Raw genomic sequence first — 20585 nt, forward strand, 5'->3', positions numbered from 1 at the left:
GCATTGTGAGCAGCTTTGAGCCCCATATCTGAGAAAGGATGCGCTGGTGCTGGAGAGGGGTCATAGAAACACAGAAAATAGGTGCAGGAGTAGGCCATTCGGCCCTTCGAGCCTGCACCGCCATTCAATATGATCATGGCTGATCATCCAACTCACTATCCTGTACCTGCCTTCTCTCCATACCCCCTGATCCCCTTAGCCACAAGGGCCACATCTAACTCCCTCTTAAATATAGCCAATGAACTGGCCTCAACTACCTTCTGCGGCAGAGAGTTCCAGAGATTCACCAATCTCTGTGTGAAAAAAGTTTTCCTCATCTCGGTCCTAAAAGATTTCCCCCTTATCCTTAAACTGTGACCCCTTGTTCTGGATCAGAGGAGGTTTACGAGAATGATCCCAGAAATGAGTGGGTTGACATATGATGAACGTTTGATGGTGCTGGGCCTGTACTCGCAGAAGTTTAGAAGAATGAAGCGGGACCTCAATTAAACGTACCGAATAGTGAAAGACTTGGATAGAGTGGATGTGGAGAGGATGTTTCCACTCGTGGGAGAGTCCAAGACCAGAGGTCACAGCCTCAGATGCTCCTTTGGGACGGAGATGAGGAGGAATTTATTTCATCAGAGGGCGGTGAATCTGAGGAATTCTTTGCCACAGAGGGCTGTGGAGGCTGAGTGGATGGGTATTTCTAAGGCAGAGATGGATAGATTCTTGATTAGTGCGGGTGTCAGGGATTATGGGGAGAAGGCAGGAGAATGGGGTTAGGATGGGAGAGATAGATCAGCCATGATTGAATGGCGGAGGAGACCTGATGGGCCGAATGGCCTATTTCTGCTGCCATCACATATGACCTTATAACAGAGATGGGAATAAGGGCTTCTAATGTGTAGTGGACTCCTGTGTTCTTCAAGCGATTCTTCCCATCTCCCCTCCTATAGGCATTGGGCATTACTGGGAGTAAAGGGCCTGTCCCAAGAACATGCGACTGCATGCGGCAAGCGTGACCAAACCGGAAGCGGGGGCCGCGCGGATGTCGAGTCGTCCCGTACGAGTTGATGTGAAGTTCGAGCGAAGTCCACGGGAAGTTTTCGCGTGACATACGGCATCAAGACGTGCGTAGGGCATCGAGGAGGTGCGTACGGCGTCGAGGCGGCTGCGGGCCGGCAGGCCGTTGCCGCGCGGAATTTTTGCACACGGTCAGTTTTTCGGAGCCCCACACGATGTCGGGACCAGCTCCGCACAACTCCATACGGCTCGGGCGATCGAAGTGGGACCGGCCCCGCGAGGCCGTAGGGCTCAAGCGACCACGTTAGGTCGCGCTCGCCGCATGCAGTCGCATGCTGGTGGGACAGGCCCTTTAGGCACAAGTTTCTATGTGTAGGATGCTGTAGGAACTACAGATGCTGGTTTGAAACCGAAGATAGACGCAAAAAGCTGGAGTAACTCAGCGGGACAGGCAGCATCTGTGGAGAGAAGGAATGGGTGACGTTTCGGGCGAGACGAAAACATCACCCATTCCTTGTCTCCACAGATGCTGCCTGTCCCGCTGACTTACTCCAGCTTTTTGTGCAAGTTTCGAATTTTTGCCAGCACAGCTTCAGTGGAAACACATTGAAATTTAAGGTTCCATCCGTCTCCAGAGCTGCGGTGGGAGAATTATTTTAAGGTGTCCATATATAACTCACCACTGTTCTATGTACGAAACTCTAAACTGGTTATCCCCCCCACGCTCGAAGATGCTACCACTGGTTCCAGTTCATCTTTAAATGCATCCATCTCAATTACCCTTCTTATCTAAAACAAGACCTATTACCATACACACCCTCATACTCACTAAGACATATTCAGCAACCCTTCTTTTTCATTCCAAGAACTAACAAAGAAATTGGGAGACGTGCATTTAAATTCAAAGCTCCTTCTGACTGGAACACTCTGCCTAGTACCATAGGAACTATTAGCTCATTTCGTCTATTTAAAAATACACTTTTACCCTTCCTTATAAAACCATGTACCTGTTTCTAGTATTAGAGTCTTCAATCTCCTTTATCTAGCTTGCTCTGTGTGTGATCATTTGCGCTGTAACATATAACTGTTACTATTATTGGATATGTAAAGTCAATGAACAATTGTTATAAACTATAACAAGTGGGGATGGAGGGGTTATGGGATTGGTGTGTGGGTAGGTGGGTCAATGAGAGCCTTTATGTATGTTATGTCTTGTGCTGTATGTTTTATGTTGGACCCCCTCGAAAACGAGATGACTGTCCATCTCAAGGGGTTATCCATGAATAAACTTGTTTCAAACTTGTTTCTGAAACTCCGAGGAACGTTTTGAACCTAGTTCTGGGAAAATGACAGAAGGAAAAGCTGCATTCCACCGCCCCCTGCCAAGGGCTAGCCCACATGTGTGAACTAGTGTGATGAATGTTGACAAACTACTGATTTATTCCCCCGCAAACAAAAGGCATAAAGTGCTGGAGTAAATGCAGCGGCTCAGGAAGCATCTCTGGGGATCACTTATATACCAACATTGAATTCTTGACTTCCCCAGTATTAACCGACCTCCACCTTCACTCCCCTCACCCCCTTGACCTCCTTGACTCCCCCCCCACTGTTGTTTAACCACTTCCTGAGCTCTCCTGATTGCATCCCTCTTGAGTTCACCCCATCCTTAGCCTACGATGGACCCATCATCACCCACCGTGGTCTCATAGAACATAGCCATAGAAACATACAAAATAGGTGCTGGAGGAGACCATTCGGCCCTTCGAGCCAGCACCGCCATTCATTGTGATCATGGCTGATCGTCCCCAATCAATAACCCATGCCTGCCTTCTCCCCATATACCCCTTGATTCCACTAGCCCCTAGAGTTCTATCTAACGCCCTGTCCCACTTAAGGTTTTTGTCAGTCTCCCTACCTGCTTCCACTACCTGCAACCTCCGGGAACCGCACGGAAACCTTGGGTGGGGCGCAAAGTCCCCCTGTCCCACCTGAACGGAAACCTCTGGAGACTTTGCGCCCCACCCAAGGTTTCCGTGCGGTTCCCAGAGGTTGCAGGTGGTTCCCGGAGGTTGCAGGTAGTGGAAGCAGGTAGGGAGACTGACAAAAACCTCCGGGAACTGCACGGAAACCTTGGATGGGGCACAAAGTCTCCTGAGGTTTCCGTTCAGGTTTCCTAAGTGGGACAAGGGCATTACTCTCTCTTAAATCCATCCAGTGACTTGGCCTCTGCTGCCCTCTGTGGCAGGGAGTTCCACTGTGGTAGGGATGCGGTGGAACCGAGAAGCCGGCCGAAGTCTCATCGGTCGATGGGAAACCACCCGAAGTCTCGGCGATGACGTAACCGGGAAGGGAGCCACTGGAGACGTCGGAGGTGAGGAGCAAGGGCCGGTGCCAAAGATGGCCGGGCGAGGAGAGGAGAGGGACTTTGGTTCACGGGAACTGCTCCAGTACATCGAGCTCGCCGGCCGACCCGACTTTGGACTTTTGAGTAATGGTGCCAAAAATGGCGCTAGACCTCATTTGGACTACGCAGTTGCAGCTTGGGACCCATACACAAATAAAAACGGTTCTTCAATCGAACGTGTCCAAAGACAGGCAGCTCGATTTGTTACTAACACCTATGAGAGAGAAGCGAGTGTCACCAAACTTCTGAATTCTCTGGGGTGGAACCCTCTCCAAGACAGACGTGAAGCTCACCGTTTGACCTGTTTTTACAAAATGTTAAATGGTCAGCTCGACATAGACTACAAGACCTACACCAAACCCAAACCAATTAGGAGCAGACGAGGGCATTCGGTCCAATTTGTGATCCCAGCTACAAAGACAGATGTGTACAGCAATTCGTTCTTCCCCCGCACAATTAAAGCATGGAATAATCTCCACCCAACTATAGTTACCCAACCAGATGCAACTAAATTAAAAGTAGCTCTTTCTTCCCAATAACCCTTTCTGGCTTAAGCCCTCCCTTCACCGCCTCCAGTTTAAATTCCATTTGGAATATTTTGGAGGACCAAGAACCAAGAAACCAAGAACCAAGCCCGCATGAGTAATATATGCAAAAATAATTTCACTGCGCAGTTGCATGTGTGACACATCAGGCACCATTGACACTATTGCTTCAGTTACTATGCACAAAGTGTGGTGGGTGTATGGAACAAGCTGCCAGAGGAGGTAGTTGAGGCTGGGATTAACGTTTAAGACACAGTTAGATAGGTACATGGATACCACAGGTTTGGAGGGATATGTGCCAACAGGTGGGACTATTTTGATGGGACATGTTGGCCGATGGGGGCAAGTTGGGCTAAAGGGCCTGTTTCCATACTGTACCACTCTGATTCTAAGCAAAAAGTAACCTCATTAATGCGTCTACTTCCTTAGAGACCTGAGAAGATTCTGTGTGTGAATGAATGCTCCCTCCATCCTCTACAGGTGTACAGGAGAGAGAATACTGACTAGAGAGTGATAGACACTGCCTGGTCCACCCTGGGCACTGACCTCCCCACCATCGCAGGGATCCACGGGAGGCACCACCTCAAAAAGGCATCCAATATCATCAAAGACGCACACCATCCTGGCCACACTCTCGTTCCACTACAACCATCGGGCTAAAAGGTACACCAGCCTGAAAACCTTGACCACCAGGTTCAGGAACAGCATCTTCCCACAAACATATGGCTCTTGAATACTACACAGCACCAACCTCAGCGTGTTTGGGCTGCTATGGGCTGTGTCTTTGACTGCAAATATGGACTTTGGTTTTTGCACCATTATGGTTACCTTAAGGTAGCTTTATTGTACTTTTGATTATGATATATTAGCTTTGCGTCATTGCATTTACTGGGCTGTTAAACTGCAGACAAGTACTAATTTTATTGTTCCTTGTGGGTGCTTCTAACAATTAAACACTCGGGACTATTTCAACCGACTCTTTATGTGCTGGGGAGAAAACCTGGGTTGAAGGTCACACCCTCATCTCTGCTGAGGAGGTCATTACCCCCAGGATAATACAGAGACTCCAGGACCTTTAAACAACAGGAATATCCCTGCAGCATTGAGAGGGATGCCCGCTGTCAGAGTTCTGTACAATGCAACTTTAAAATCCAAAATCTTTCTTCCTTTAGGGTGCCAGTTAGGGTTGTCGACTCTCACTCCCAAATAAGGGACAAAAGGTCCAAATAAGGGACAAATAGTAGCAGTCAAATACGGGCCTCGGTGCGAACATTCTGCGAGTTTGAATCAAGGGGAAAACTCGGGAGAATTTGTGAATAACTCGTCCGTGAAAGTGGGACAGGCCCTTCAGGCAGCAACTCTACCGCTGCATTGCTGCGCTGCCCTAACATGGAACTAGTGTGAACGGGTGATCGATGGCTGCATGCTCTAAACTAAACTAGAACTATAGAAGGTCATCTGCAAGATGGGCATATGATGGCGTGTGTTCAAAAGCAAATGTTTTAAAGTTTAGTTCATTAAAGATTAAAAACTGAACAAACGTATAAACTTAGTCGATGTTTATACAATGAGTCATAGCACCAAGTGTGTGGGACTTGGGTTGCCATGGAGCGGCTCATGTGTGGAAACTGCAGGATCCATGGTGAGATGTGAGTGTTGAGGCTTGACCTTTACTTTGTCATTTCCTTTCTCCAGTTGCTTATGTGGCATTGTACGATTGTAGTCCAAGGAGAAGTTTTCTTTTAAGCAACTTTAAGCAAGCTTTTCATCGATTGACTGAAAGATACAGCATGGAAAACAGGCCCTTCACCCCCACCGAGTGTGAAACGGCCATCGATCGCCCATTCACACTAGTTCTATGTTATCCCACTATCTCACCCACTCCCTACACGTTAGAGAATAGAATAGAATAGAATCTTTATTTGCCACGCAACCAGGGTTGGTGGTATTTGGGTTTGGTACATGATGGTACACTGCTTTAGTTACATACCACTAACTGCTTTAGTTACATACCACAGATCACCGTAATAAAGTGCATCCATACCACATCACAAATCACAAATCTCACCATCAATACATAGTGCAAAAAGAACAAACAAACACCATAGACAAGACACTGTATACATCAAAAGTCATATTATTGTCTGATTATTGGACGGAATTGAGAGTTCTTATTGCTGAGGGGAAGAAACTGTTTTTAAAGCGGGTGGTTTTGGTAGCAAGTGACCTGAGGCGCCTCCCTGAAAGGGAGAGACTGAAAAAGGTGATTTGCTGGATGGGAGTGGTCCGAGATGAGGAGCGATTTGCACCGGCCAATTAACCTGCAAATCAAAGATCGACACAAAAAGCTGGAGTAACTCAGCGGGTCAGGCAGCATCTCTGGAGAAAAGGAATAGGTGATGCTTCGGGTCGAGGCCCTTCAGGGAAACGGCAAACGAGAGATATAGACGGTGATGTAGAGAGATGTGGAACAAATGAATGGGAGATACACAAAAAAGTAACGATGATCAAGGAAAGGTGGAGCCCACAATGGTCCATTGTTGGCTGTGGGCTCATTGATAACGAGTTATACAGACAATGAAACTCACCAGGGTGACAGTGAAACTGGTACAACGACTAGGGTGAGGAAGGGATGGAGACCGAAGGGGTGCAAGGGTTACGTGAAGTTAAAGATACATTTCCCTTTCCCCTGACTCAGTCTGAAGAAGGGTCTCAACCCACAAGGTCATCTATTCCTTTTCTCCAGAGATGCTGACTGACCCGCTGAGTTACTCCAGCATTTTGTGTCTATCTTCGATTTAAACCAGCATCTGCAGTTCCTTCCCTCACATTTAACCTGCAAACCTGCATCTTCTAGTGAGGAGTAGAGAGGGGTGAAGAAATACAAGGTAAAGGAACCTTAGATATCAAAGAGGTTGGACATATTGAGATTAAAAAGGAAGAACTTGCAAAGTTTAAGAAGATGGAATCAGACAGTGCCTTTGAGGAGTTTAAAGAAGGGAGGAAAGAACTTGCGGGCGATTAGAAGGGCCAAAATAGGAGCCGCTAAATAGCTTTGAGGTGACAGATTAAACAGACCCTGTTTATGTAATTAGAAGCATAGAAAATAGGTGCAGGAGAAGGACATTCGGCCCTTCGAGCCAGCACCGCCATTCATTGTGATCATGGCTGATCGTCCCCTATCAATAACCGTGCCTGCTTTCTCCCCATATCCCTTGACTCCACTAGCACCTAGAGCTCTATCTAACTCTCTCTTAAACCCATCAAAAGGATTTAGATTATCAGAAGGATAAATTGGAGAAATACATGTATTTCATTGATCATTCGGTTATTATAAGTTTCATGATTAGTCCCAGGTAATTTGACATGGAAAGTCCATTCTGCTTTGGCGACTAAAATGCCAAATAAATATCCTTTCATACACATGCATTTTTGTTTTCAGTTTAGTTTCGGTTTTGGAGATACAGCATGGAAACAGGCCCTTGGGCCCACCATGTCTGTGCCGACCAGCGATCCCCAATAACTGGTTCTATCCTACACTCTGGGGACAATTTACAGAAGCCAATTAACCTACAAACGGGTACATCCTTGGAAAGTGGGAGGTAACTGGAAACCAGGTCACCCAGAGAACACCCACGCGGTCACTGGGAGAAGGTACAAGCTCTGTACAGACAGCGCCCGTAGTCAGGATTGAACCCAGGTCTCTGGTGCTGGAAGGCAGCAACTCTACCACTGTGCCACCATGCTGCCCGTTTATAAAACAGTATATATTAGCACCAACTATGAAACTGCCAAAGATCACTAAGAAACACAAAGGGGTTATATTAACATTGGTGTTGGCATTGTTTATTTTTCTCACATGTGAAGCTTTGCATGCTATCAAAAATTATATTATATATGGGTATAAAGTAGTCATAAATAATTGCAATGTGCCATGCAAAGGGAGAAATACCAGCGGGCAGGATATACTGTGGTGTTACACAGTTATGGTTACATTGAGAGTGCAGATTAACAAAAGTGCAAAGTCCACCATGAAATGTGTCAGAAGATTAGGATAAGGCCCTAGATTGTGGGAGGAACATCCAGTGGTCTGATAATAGCAGGGAAGAAGCCACAATGGCCAAGATCTGTATGCATTCTGAAAATTCACATATGACGACACCACCACTGTGGGCTGGATGTCACATAATGATGAGATGGAGTACAGGAAGGAGATCGCGAACCTCGTGTCGAGACGATAGTGATCGTCTTCAGGAAGTGACGCGTAGAGATGGTTAAAAACCTCAAATTCCCAGGAGTCAGTATTGCCAACAACTTCTCCTGCACCACCCATATTGAAGCAGCGACCAAGAAAGCACTCCACCAGCGCCTCTACTTCTGTAGAAGGCTGAGGAAGTTTGGCGTGTCCCCTACAACTACCACCAACTTCTACAGATGCACTATAGGAAGCATTTTATCGGGACGCATACCACCAACTTCTACAGATGCACTATAGGAAGCATTTTATCGGGACGCACCACAGCTTGGTTTGTGGAACAGCTCCGTCCAAGACCACAAGAAATTGCAGCAAATTGTGGTCGCAGCCCAGACCATCACACAAACCAACCTCCCTTCTAATTGTATACATTTATACCTCGCGCTGCCTCGGCAAGGCCAGCAGCGTAATCAAGGACGAGTCACACCCTGGTCACTCCCTCTTCTTCCCTCTCACATCGGGCAAAAGGTACAGAAGTGAGAAAACGAACACCTCCAGATTCAGGGACAGTTTCTTCCCAGCTGTTATCAGGCAACTGAATCATCCTACCACAACCAGAGAGCTGTGCTGAGCTATTATTTACTTCTTTCCTGCCTTCTCCCCATATCCCTTGATTCCACTAGCCCCTAGAGCTCTATCTAACTCTCTCTTAAATTCATCCAGTGATTTGGCCTCCACTGCCCTCTGTGGCAGGGAATTTCACAAATTCACAACTCTCTGGGTGAAAAAAGTTTCTTCTCACCTCAGTCTTAAATGGCCTCCCATTGATTCTAAGACTGTGGCCCCTGGTTCTGGACTCGCCCAACATGGGGAACATTTTTCCTGCATCTAGCTTGTCCAGTCCTTTTATAAATTTACATGTTTCTATAAGATCCCCCTTCATCCTTCTAAACTCCAGTGAATACAAGCCTAGTCTTTTCAATCTTTCCTCATATGACAGTCCCGCCATCCCAGGGATCAATCTCGTGAACCTATGCTGCACTGCCTCAATCACAAGGATGTCCTTCCTCAAATTAGGAGACCAAAACTGTACGCAATACTCCAGATGTGGTCTTACCAGAGCCCTATACAACTGCAGAAGAGCCTCTTTACTCCTATGCTGAAATCCTCTTGTTATGAAGGCCAACATTCCATTAGCTTTCTTCACTGCCTGCTGTACCTGCACGCCAACTTTCAGTGACCGGTGTACAAGGACACCCAGGTCTCGCTGCACCTCCCCCTTACCTAACCTAACCCCATTGAGATAATAATCTGCCCCCTTGTTTTTGCCGCCAAAGTGGATAACCTCACATTTATCTATATTATACTGCATCTGCCACTGCATCTGTTCTGGCAGTGGGAGAGTTAATCCATTCTCTGTACTAAATAGTTAGCTGTGTTCCGCATAAAATCATTCGGTATTCTCAAATATCACTTCTGGGTCGTGGTTGCAACACTACCTTCCCACGCTGCTGATTTATTTTCTTCTGTTGGAACACTCTATCGACAACTATGTTCCCACCACACCCACCTGTGGTCTGACAATCTATTGCTTAAGAACTGAAGCAGAAAGTCCAAGCAAAGCCCATGTTGTCAGTGGGTGGGGTGGGTTGGCAGGTTGGATCCCAGCTGGCACAGGATGGCGACTAAGCTGGGACGGCCAGGAAGGTGAATACCACTACTGTTCTCAGTGCCCCTGGCTCAGGGAAGAGGAAATTGTGAGTGAGTGAGGAGAATGTGGAGATTAGAGGTACTCTCTAATCCGGGCAGCATTTGTAGGTGAATTGGCTTCTGTAAATTGCCCCCAGTGTCTTTTTTTATTTATATAGCACATTTTTAGTCAACTTGCATTGACCTCAAATGGCTTCACATAATTACATTGATTTACATTTACAAGTGTAAATGGGTGAAGTGTCATAACCCTGGAAACAACGACAGTTTGCACTAGGTGAGGGGGATTCGAACCGGTTACCTATTAGGCACATCCGAACACAGAGCCAATTTTGCCATTGTCATTGTCAGTGTACGTACAGAGACAACCCCATGCATTTAGAATCTAGCTGGAAGAGTGACATAACAATTCTTCAATAATGGTCGCCTTTGTCCGGGGGGGGGGGGGGTAATGGGGTGGTGGTGGTGATTGGCAGTCACCGTTTAGGTACGTTGTTGAGTAGAGTGACAGCCGCCGGAAAGAAGCTGTTCCTCGACCTGCTGGTTCGGCAACGGAGAGACCTGTAGCACCTCCCGGATGGTAGGAGGGTAAACAGTCCATGGTTGGGGTGAGAGCAGTCCTTGGCGATGCTGAGCGCCCTCCGCAGACAGCGCTTGCTTTGGACAGACTTCAATGGAGGGAGCAGTCTAAATATCGGTGATAACGTTGGGCAATTTTGCGCCCTACCCTGCACTATGCCTTCCGGTCTTTTTTCAGAGCTTTCCATTCTATCATAAAAAGTGAAAAGTTGGTAAGGATGCTCTCGTAATTACATATGCCTTTTGCTTCTGTGTAAAACTCTATCAAAAAAACATTTTCTTCAATTGCCCTTTCTTTTGTTAAGGATGATTCATTTTCAGGGGCAGATTCAATTTACATTGTCAGGACGCAGTCTAAATATACAGAGACCGTCAAATGATTTAGCGCCCTCCCATCACTAGATCCTCAAGCTTCTCTTTTTTCATTCTTTCTTTTCTATCAAAAAAAATAAAAAGATGTTATGTACCATGATTATTATGTATGCACATTGCTTCTCAAAAAACTACTCAAAAAACCCAAAAAAACAATTGCCCCTAGTGTGCGGGATGAGAAACTGCGACAACGTGGAACTAGTGTGCGGGTGATCGTTGGTCGGCATGGACACGGTGGGCCGAAGGGCCTGTTTCCATGTTGTGTGTCTAAACTAAACTAACATTAAACAATTCACCACGCAAACACGTCGGTCAGCCCACAATGTTTGCACAGAACTTAACTCCAACATAAACTAATCTCATGTCCCTGCACATGATTCATTCCACACCTAATTAAAGGCCTTGAATGCCACTATCATATCTGCCTCCACCACCAACCATGGCAGCTGGTTCCAGGCACCTATCACCAAACGGTGTCCCTCTCACAAAGCTATTTCACATTTCCACCCTGGGAAGAGGTTCTGACTGTCTACCCTGTCCACACTTCTCAGCCTCTGATAGTATCTGATACTCCCTAATCCTGGCGGCTATCGGCCAAACCACTTCTGCACGCTCTCCGAACATGTGCATGGAATTTAAGTACAGCGAGACTCACCAAAAATTTAAAGTATCAACAAATTAAATCAAACCAATTATGATCTTCAGATAGATTCTTGATTAGCACGGGTGTCAGAGGTTATGAGGAGAAGGCGGGAGAATGGGGTTAGGAGGGAGAGATAGATCAGCCATGATTGGACGGCGGAGTAGACTTGATGGGCCGAATGGCCGAATTCTGCTCCTACCGCTTATGATCAAATCTGCATCATAGTTGTTAAGTTCACTGGGTGTATCTTGCGCTAAACGTTATTCACATTATTCCCTTGATCAAGTGTCTGTACACTGTGGAAGAACAATTGTAATCATGTATTGTCTTTCCGTTGACTGGTTAGCACGCAACCGAAGCTTTCCACTGAGCCTCGGTACACGTGACAATGAACTAAACTTAACTAAACTAAGGCTTAGCTCGCTTCCTTGTCGCGGTGAAGGAAACAAAACAGCACCAGGCACTGCCGTCTCTCATTCTCTCTGTTGAGCCGCAGTGCAGAGCGCACAACATGCTGGAAATACATTTGAGACATTGTATTTTAAGGTTGTTTTATCTTTCGAGGAAGGAACTGTGAACAATGCGCATTGTACGAGAGGTCAGGTGGAGTGCAGCCCTTGGACAAAATAGCATGTGTTCAGGGGGCAGCGGTCGAGTCGCTGCCTTACAGCGCCAGAGACCCGGGTTCCATCCCGACCACTGGTGCTGTGTGTACGGAGATTGTACGATCTCCCCCCGTGACCTGCGTGGGTTTCCTCCGGGTGCTCCGGTTTCCTCCCACATTCGAAAGATGCACAGGTTTGTAAGTCAATTGGCTTCGGTGAAATTGTAAAAGGTCCCCCTGTGTGTAGGATTAGTGCTAGTGTGGAGCGATCATGCTGGGCGCGGATTCGGCTGGGCCGAAGGGTCTGTTTACAGGCTGTATCGCAAAAGTCTAAATCCTGATCATCTGTGTAGTAATATTCAGTGCAAATTTCAGCAATGCCTACAAATAATCCCAAAATAAGTCCTGGATACAAGAAGTCTGGGCGTCACTCATTGGATTACACACATTCCCCCGGCTGAAACCATGCTATATACGTTAGTGACAACAGTTAGTATCAAGATGGAATTTAAAGATAGATTTCCAAGTGTAACCTTCCTGAAAAACAAAGAATTTAGGGTGGTACGGTGGTGCAGCGGTAGAGTCGCTGCCTAACAGCGCCAGAGACCCGGGTTCGATCCTGACTACAGGCGCCGTCTGTACTGAGTTTGTACGTTCTCCCCGTGACCTGCGTGGGTTTCCTCCGAGATCTTTGTTTTCCTCCCACACTCCAAAGGCGTTCAAGTTTGTAGGCTAATTGGCTTGGTATAAATGTAAAGTCTCCCTAGTGTGTGGAGAATAGCGTTAGTGTGCAGGGATCGCTGGTCCACGCACATTTGGTGGTCTGTTTCCGAGCTGTATCTCTAAAATAAACTAAAATTCCTAAGATACACAAAAAAGCTGGAGGAACTCAGCGGGTGCAACAGCATCTATGGAGCGAAGGAAATAGGCAACGTTTCGGGCCCGAAACGTTGCCTATTTCCTTCGCTCCACAGATGCTGCTGCACCCGCTGAGTTTCTCCAGCTTTTTTGTGTACCTTCGATTTTCCAGCATCTGCAGTTCCTTCTTAAAATTCCTAAGATGTCTGTGATGGTTTAGTGACCAATCCCTTTGGAGTTAAACGTACCCGCAGATAGACACAAAATGCTGGAGTAACTCAGCGGGTCAGGCAGCATCTCTGGAGAAAAGGAATGGGTGATGTTTCGGCTCGACACCCTTCCTCAGACTGAAAGTAATGGAGGGGGAACTCTAGGTAGGAAAAGGCGTTGGCCTACGCCATCTTCCACGTTGACCTTTCTGTCCTGGGCCTCCTCCACTATTAGAGTGAGGCCCAGTGCAAATTGGAGGAACAGCACCTCATATTTTGCTTACAACCCAATGATATGAACATTGATTTCTCTAATTACATGGTAAATGGTAGGGAATTGAAGAATGTAGGTGAACAGAGGGATCTGGGAATAACTGTGCACAGTTCCCTGAAAGTGGAATCTCATGTAGATAAGGTGGTAAAGAAAGCTTTTGGTGTGCTGGCCTTTATAAATCAGAGCATTGAGTATAGAAGTTGGGATGTAATGTTAAAATTGTACAAGGCATTGGTGAGGCCAATTCTGGAGCATGGTGTACAATTTTGGTCGCCTAATTATAGGAAGGATGTCAACAAAATAGAGAGGATACAGAGGAGATTTACTAGAATGTTGCCTGGGTTTCAGCAACTAAGTTACAGAGAAAGGTTGAACAAGTTAGGGCTTTATTCTTTGGAGCGCAGAAGGTTAAGGGGGGATTTGATAGAGGTTTTAAAATGATGAGACGGATAGACATAGTTGACGTGGAAAATCGTTTCCCACTGAGAGTAGGGAAGATTCAAACAAGGGAACATGACATGAGAATTAAGGGACTGAAGTTTAGGGGTAACATGAGGGGGAAGGTATTTTCTCAGAGAGTGGTAGCTGTGTGGAATGAGCTTCCAGTGAAGGTGGTGGAGGCAGGTTCGTTTTTATAATTTAAAAATAAATTGGATAGTTATATGGATGGGAAGGGAATGGAGGGTTATGGTCTGAGCGCAGGTATATGGGACTAGGGGAGATTATGTGTTCGGCACGGACTAGAAGGGTCGAGATGGCCTGTTTCCGTGCTGTAATTGTTATATGGTTATATTATATGGTTATATGGTTAATTTCAAGTCACCCCTATATTCTCTCTCCCTCCGCCCCTCAGCCCACCCTAGTCGTCCTGTCAGTTCTACAATCCACATCCCTGGATTCCTTCGTTATCACCTCCAATTCTCAACAACTCTCAGTCTGAAGAAGGGTCTTGACCGGAACGTCACCTATTCCCTTTCTCCCAGATACGGCCCGCTCTGCTGTGTTACTCCAGCAATTTTTGTCAGTTTAGAGATTTTAGGGAAACAGGCCTTTCGGCCCACAGGGTCCGTGCCGACCAGCGATCCCCGCATATTAACACTATCCTGCACACACTAGAGACAATTTACAATGATGCCAAGCCAGTTAACCTACAAACCTGCACGTCTTTGGTGTGCGGGAGGAAAGTGCAGAGCTTCTGGGGAAGACCCACACGGGTCATGGGGAGAACGTACAAACTCCGTACAGACAGCACCCAGGCACCGTAGTCAGGATTGACCGCGGGTCTCCGGCGCTGAGAGGCAGCAACTCTACCGTTGCGCCACCGTGCCGTCCTATCTTCGGCGTTGAGCAGCACGCGTGGCCTTTCCCGCACTTACCTGCAATTCCCTGTAGTAACCCACAAATGTTAAAAATGCTCTTCTTCAGGAAACTCTGCACGCACATGGTGAAGACGGACACGAACGCCACGGCGCAGAGGATGAGGATCCCCGTCACCAGGAAGATGGCGGTGGCCTGCCAGAATCCGCTGGCGATCTCGCCGAAGCTCTCGGCGTAGGGGCCGCACAGGCTGCCGCGCTTCACGTTGACCAGGTGCTGCAGCTTGAGGCAGCGGCTGTAGATGCCCAGGGTCGGGCGGTAGGGGTCGGTCAGCGCGCCGGAGCGGTTGGCCGGCGGAGGGGTGCCGTTCGCCCGGGGCCTGCCCACCAGCCAGTCGGCGCTCATGAAGGCGATGAGTTCGGCGAAGGCCACCACGATGCTCAGCAGTGTCCACAGCATGGAGCGGCAGGTCACAATCACATGGCACATGGTTCAATCCCAGGCGGGGGAGGAGGAAGGGGGGGGGGGGGGGCACGCCCTTTCCCGAGTTGCCTGACCCCAGGAAAATCTCCCAGCAAGTACGTGTCAGCTAACGTGGAGTTAAACGTCCCTCAATACTCTCCACACTGCACGGCAAATCCCTCCTCCAACAAAGAGAAACCAAATAAATGCCACAAAATTCTTCAGATCTGCTCATTGACCAACTGGGTCATCTTAGGAGTTGCTGGTTGTCCAGGTTACTCTTCCTGGTTCTTGTCCGCCGACTGCTTTATGTCGGTACGTTTCTGCGCCTCTTTATCGGCGTGCAGGCCAGCCCGTAACGTCACATCACACGAGGGGACATTTCAAGGTTCATTGCCCGTCGTAAAACACACACCTAGGAGGAGGGGGAGAGAGAACAAGCGTCAGATTAGCAGCAACCCCGCCCGCGAGAGGGGAAAGTGATCCGACTTACACGTCACCTCATGAAGCAATACTCATAAACGTCGGGGCCAGAGGTTGGCAAGCAAAGAGCCGGCTCGGAACTTCCAACACTCCAATGTGTCCTGTGCTTCTTTGTTGCCTGGGCAACCGCGGCTCCCTGCTCTTTCACCGATTGCTGCAATTTGGGAACTCGATGCAATAAACAGGTTTCCTCTTACTATTCCCAGAACTGCAGCGTTTTCTTTGTGGAAAATTGTTCCACCTAATCAGGCAATGAATGAATGAGCACGAGCTGCCGGCACTGGATCGGTGCCCATGTGTACAGAACGAGCTGCCGGAGCAGGTAGTTACTATCACAACATTCATAAAAACACACTTAGACAAGTAGATGAATAGGACGTGTTTGGAGGGGTATGGACCAAGTGCAGGCAGGTGGGACTGGTGTCGCTGGGACATGTTGGTCGGCGTGGGCAAGTTGGGCTGAAGCACCTATTTCCACGCTGTATCACTCTATGACTCAGGCTCAGCTGCCTTTTCCGTCATCAGATTCAGTGGATATGGGTGAAGTTAATAAAAAGAAAAATCTCTGCTGGTTTAGAAACATAGAAACATAGAACATAGAAATTAGGTGCAGGAGTAGGCCATTCGGCCCTTCGAGCCTGCACCGCCATTCAATATGATCATGGCTGATCATCCAACTCAGTATCCCATACCTGCCTTCTCTCCATACCCCCTGATCCCCTTAGCCACAAGGGCCACATCTAACTCCCTCTTAAATATAGCCAATGAACTGGCCTCAACTACCCTCTGTGGCAGAGAGTTCCAGAGATTCACCACTCTCTGTGTGAAAAAAGTTCTTCTCATCTCGGTTTTAAAGGATTTCCCCCCTTATCCTTAAGCTGTGACCCCTTGTCTTGGACTTCCCCAACATCGGGAACAATCTTCCTGCATCTAGCCTGTCCAACCCCTTAAGAATTTTGTAAGTTTCTATAAGATCCCCTCTCAATCTTCTAAATTCTAGAGAGTATAAACCAAGTCTATCCATTTCTCCCCATTCATGCTCAAAAAGGAAGACAAAATACGGGTAAGTTTACCTCAATGGGCCACCTACAACCTATTGAATTCCCCAATTTGCAGTAATAAATACCCTTCCCTCTCTTGCCCACCCTCCCCAGCGAGCACACATTTATACCTTCATAAGATATAGCTGCAGAATTAGGCCATTTGGCACATCAAGTCTACTCTGCCATTCAATCATGAATGATCTATACACCAGGTTAATTCCCGGGATGGCGGGACTGTCATATTCTCATAGAATGGCGTGGCCTGGCTTGTACACTCTGGAGTTTAGAAGGATGAGAGGGAATCTTCTTGAAACATATAAGATTGTTAAGGGTTTGGACACGTTAGAGGCAGGAAACATGTTCTCGATGTTGGGGGATTCCAGGACCAGGGGCCACAGTTTAAGAATAAGGGGTAAGTCATTTAGAACGGAAATAAGGAAACACTTTTTCACACAGAGAGTGTGGAATTCTCTGCCTCAGAGGGCGGTGGAGGCTGGTTCTCTGGATGTTTACAAGGAGAGTTAGACAGAGTTTTTAAGGGATAGCGGAGTTAAGGGATATGACTATCGTCCGGAGACTATCGTAATGTTTAAGAAGCAATTTAGACAGGTATGTGCATAGAATAGGTTTGATGGATATGAGCCAAAAACAGGCAGATGGGATTAGTACACATGGGGCATGTTGGTCGGTGTGGGCAGGTTAGGCCGAAGGACCTGTTTCCACACTGTGTGACTATGATCTGAAATGTCACCCATCCAAGTTCTCCAGAGATGCTGCCTGGCCCTCTGAGTTACTCCAGCATTTTGTGTCTACCTTCGATTTAAACCAGCATCTGCAGTTCATGGATCGGACAGGGTTAGTCGGATATGGGCCAAACGCAGGCAAGTGGGACTAGTATAGATGGGACATATCGGTTGTTGTTGGACAGAAGGGCTTGTTTCCACACTGTATGGTTCAATGACTTTATAACTTAATTATCAGCACTCTGTAAACTGAAAAAAAAACAATGCTTAAAAAGAAGGGGCAAAAAGAATGATTAATATCTGAAGCAAGGGGTATAGATGTGTGAAAATGCACAGCTCCAGATTCAGGGGCAGTTTCTTCCCAGCTGTTATCAGGGAACTGAACTGTCCTCTCACTAGCTAGAGTGTGGTCCTGACCTCCCATCTACCTCAACTATCTTTAATTGGAATTTGTCTTGCATGAAATGTTGCACCCTTTACCCTGTATCTGTACAGTGTGGATGGCTTGATTGTCATTGAGAGCCATAGAGTGATACAGTGTGGAAACAGGCCCTCACCGGCCAACAATGTCCCAGCTACACTAGTCCCACCTGCCTGCGCTTGGTCCATATCCCTCCAACCCTGTCCTATCCATGTATAAATGGTAATCACGTATAGTCTTTTCACTGACTGGAGAGCAGGCAACAAAAAGCTTTTCACTCTACCTCGCTACACGTGGTCATAATAAACTCAACTAAACAGTGGGGTGCGCAAGGCGAAAGAAAAACACTGGTTCATGTCACTGATGACTCTAATCAGAGGACTTTAACAGGGTCTAGGAACAGGCAATGTCATTTTCCCCAACGACTGTACCCACCCTATGAATGAGCGGGTGAGGGCAGCAAGGTCTTGAATGAATGATCGAATACTTTATTGTCACATGTGACAAGTCACAGCGAAATTTGCAAGGTATGCAAAGAAACGCCACATAAAGGGCGTCGACAAAGAATGCCTCCTCTGTTCTCCCCAAATTTGTTTATTTGGTTTCGGTAAAAATTGTACATTGTCCCTAGTGTACAGCACCAGAGACCCGGGTTCGATCCTGACAATGGGCGTTTGGCTGTACGGAGTTTGCACCTTCTCCCTACGACTGTGTGGTTTTTCTCCGGCAGCTCCGGTTTCCTCCGACACTCCAAAGACGTACAGGTTTGTAGTTTAATTTGCTTCGGTAACTTGTCGCTAGTGTGCAGAGGATAGTGTTAGTGCTAGTGTACGGGGTGATCGCTGGACGGTGCGGACTCACGGGCGGGGGAAGGGCCTGTTTCCGCTTGTTCCAATTGATATTGGGCTTAGCTCACCACAATATTAAGCAATAGGAAGGGAAACACTGGTTCGCATTGTTGCCGTTGAAAAGCTAATCTCAAGAGCAGTTGCAGTAAATATTAATTTACAGCCTCCGCCTCCTGATAAGATTAATGCTAACAGCGCTACAGAAACCAACTGGAGTTTGAACAATGACGAGACAGAGTACAGTGAGGAGATAGAGCGTTTAGTGGCCGACACAAGGAGGATTTCCTCATTGGTGACCCTCGGACTAGCTTTGATCGGACTTTGCTGGCTTTACCTCGCACTAAACGTTATTCCCTTATCATGTATCTGTGCACCGTAAATGGCTCGATTGTAATCCTGTATTGTCTTTCCGCTGACTGGTTAGCACGCAACAAAAAGCTTTTCACTGTACCTCGACACACGTTGCAATAAACTAAACTGAACTATTTTCTCGGAAGGCTAATGAAATTCGGCGTATACGTCCAACAACTTTTACATCAAGTCAAGTCAAGTCAAGTTTATTTGTCACATACACATACGAGATGTGCAGTGAAATGAAAGTGGCAATGCTCGCGGACTTTTGTCATGCATATCTACGTGCCTATCTAAAAGCCACTTAAATTACACTGTTGTATCTGCATCCACCACCACCCCTAGAGATACAGCACGGAAACAGGACCTTCGGTCAACCCAGAACGCGATCATCGGCCATTACTACTATCCCACACACTGGGGTCATTTTTACCGAAGCCAATTAACCTACAACCTCGAAGGTGGACACAAACGTGTATTTCATTGGAGTGTGGCAGGAAACTGGAGCGCGCGGAGAAAACCCGCCGTCACAGGGAGAACGTACAAACACCGTACAGACAGCACTTGGTCGCCCAACGCTGTGAGGCAGCAACTCTACCGTTGCGCCACCGTGTCACCCTATTCCTCGGCCAAAGTTAGAGTGGCACAGTGGGCAGCACAGTGGTACGACTGGTCAAGCCGCCACCTCACAGCGCCGGAGATCTGGGTTTGATCCTGACCGCGGGCGTTATCTGTGTTGCGCATGCACGTTCTCCCCGTGACCGTGTGGGTTTTCTCCAGTTTCTCCCGTTTCCACCCACAGTCCAAAAACATGCAGACGTGACGGCTAATTGGCCCTCGTGTGTAGGGTGTGGATAGCAGAGAACTAGTGTGAATGGGTGATCAATGGTCTGTGTGGGCTGAAGGGCCTGTTTCCACGAGTTTCTAAACTGAGAGATGTACTCCAGTTAACACTGAGATTCAATCAGTACATTTTTCAAATGCTCAATTCCGAGACGGCAGACAAAGAACAGCCCACTAGCTTGTGACTATCAGTAAAACTCGGTCAACAGCCTTACAGTAAATCAGTTCAGTTTAGTTTATTGTCACATGCAGTGAAAAGCTTTTGTTGCGTGCTAACCAGTCAGCGGAAAGACCATCCGTGATTACAGTCAAGCCATCTACAGTGTATAGATACATGATAAGGGAATAACGTTCAGTGCAAGATCAAGCCAGCTAAGTCCGATCAAGGATAGTCCGAGGGCCTCTAATAAGGTAGATACTCATTCAGGACCGCTCTCTGGTTGTGGTAGGATGATTCAGTTGCCTGATAACAGCTGGGAAGAAACTGTTCCTGAATCTGGAGGTGTGCGTTTTCACACCTATACCTTTTGCCTGTACACAAAAAAGCTGGAGAAACTCAGCGGGTGCAGCAGCATCTATGGAGCAAAGGAAATGGGCAACGTTTCGGGCCGAAACGTTGCCCATTTCCTTCACTCCATAGATGCTGCTGCACCCGCTGAGTTTCTCCAGCTTTTTT

At 47.3% G+C, this 20585-nt stretch overlaps 1 protein-coding gene across 2 annotated transcripts in view; it reads right to left on the reverse strand.

Moving 5' to 3' along the window:
• The window catches only part of LOC129694818 (LHFPL tetraspan subfamily member 2 protein-like), a 210913-nt gene that overhangs the window by 22956 nt on the left and 167372 nt on the right, over window positions 1-20585 (reverse strand). For both annotated transcript variants that reach the window (XM_055631588.1, XM_055631580.1), the window contains one exon: window positions 14775-15592. In XM_055631588.1, coding sequence (XP_055487563.1) covers window positions 14775-15204 — 430 coding nt within the window. In that variant the 5' untranslated portion in view covers window positions 15205-15592. The remainder of the gene's footprint in view (window positions 1-14774; window positions 15593-20585) is intronic.

This window comes from Leucoraja erinacea, chromosome 3, assembly GCF_028641065.1.
Source record: "Leucoraja erinacea ecotype New England chromosome 3, Leri_hhj_1, whole genome shotgun sequence".
Lineage (NCBI taxonomy): Eukaryota > Metazoa > Chordata > Chondrichthyes > Rajiformes > Rajidae > Leucoraja > Leucoraja erinaceus.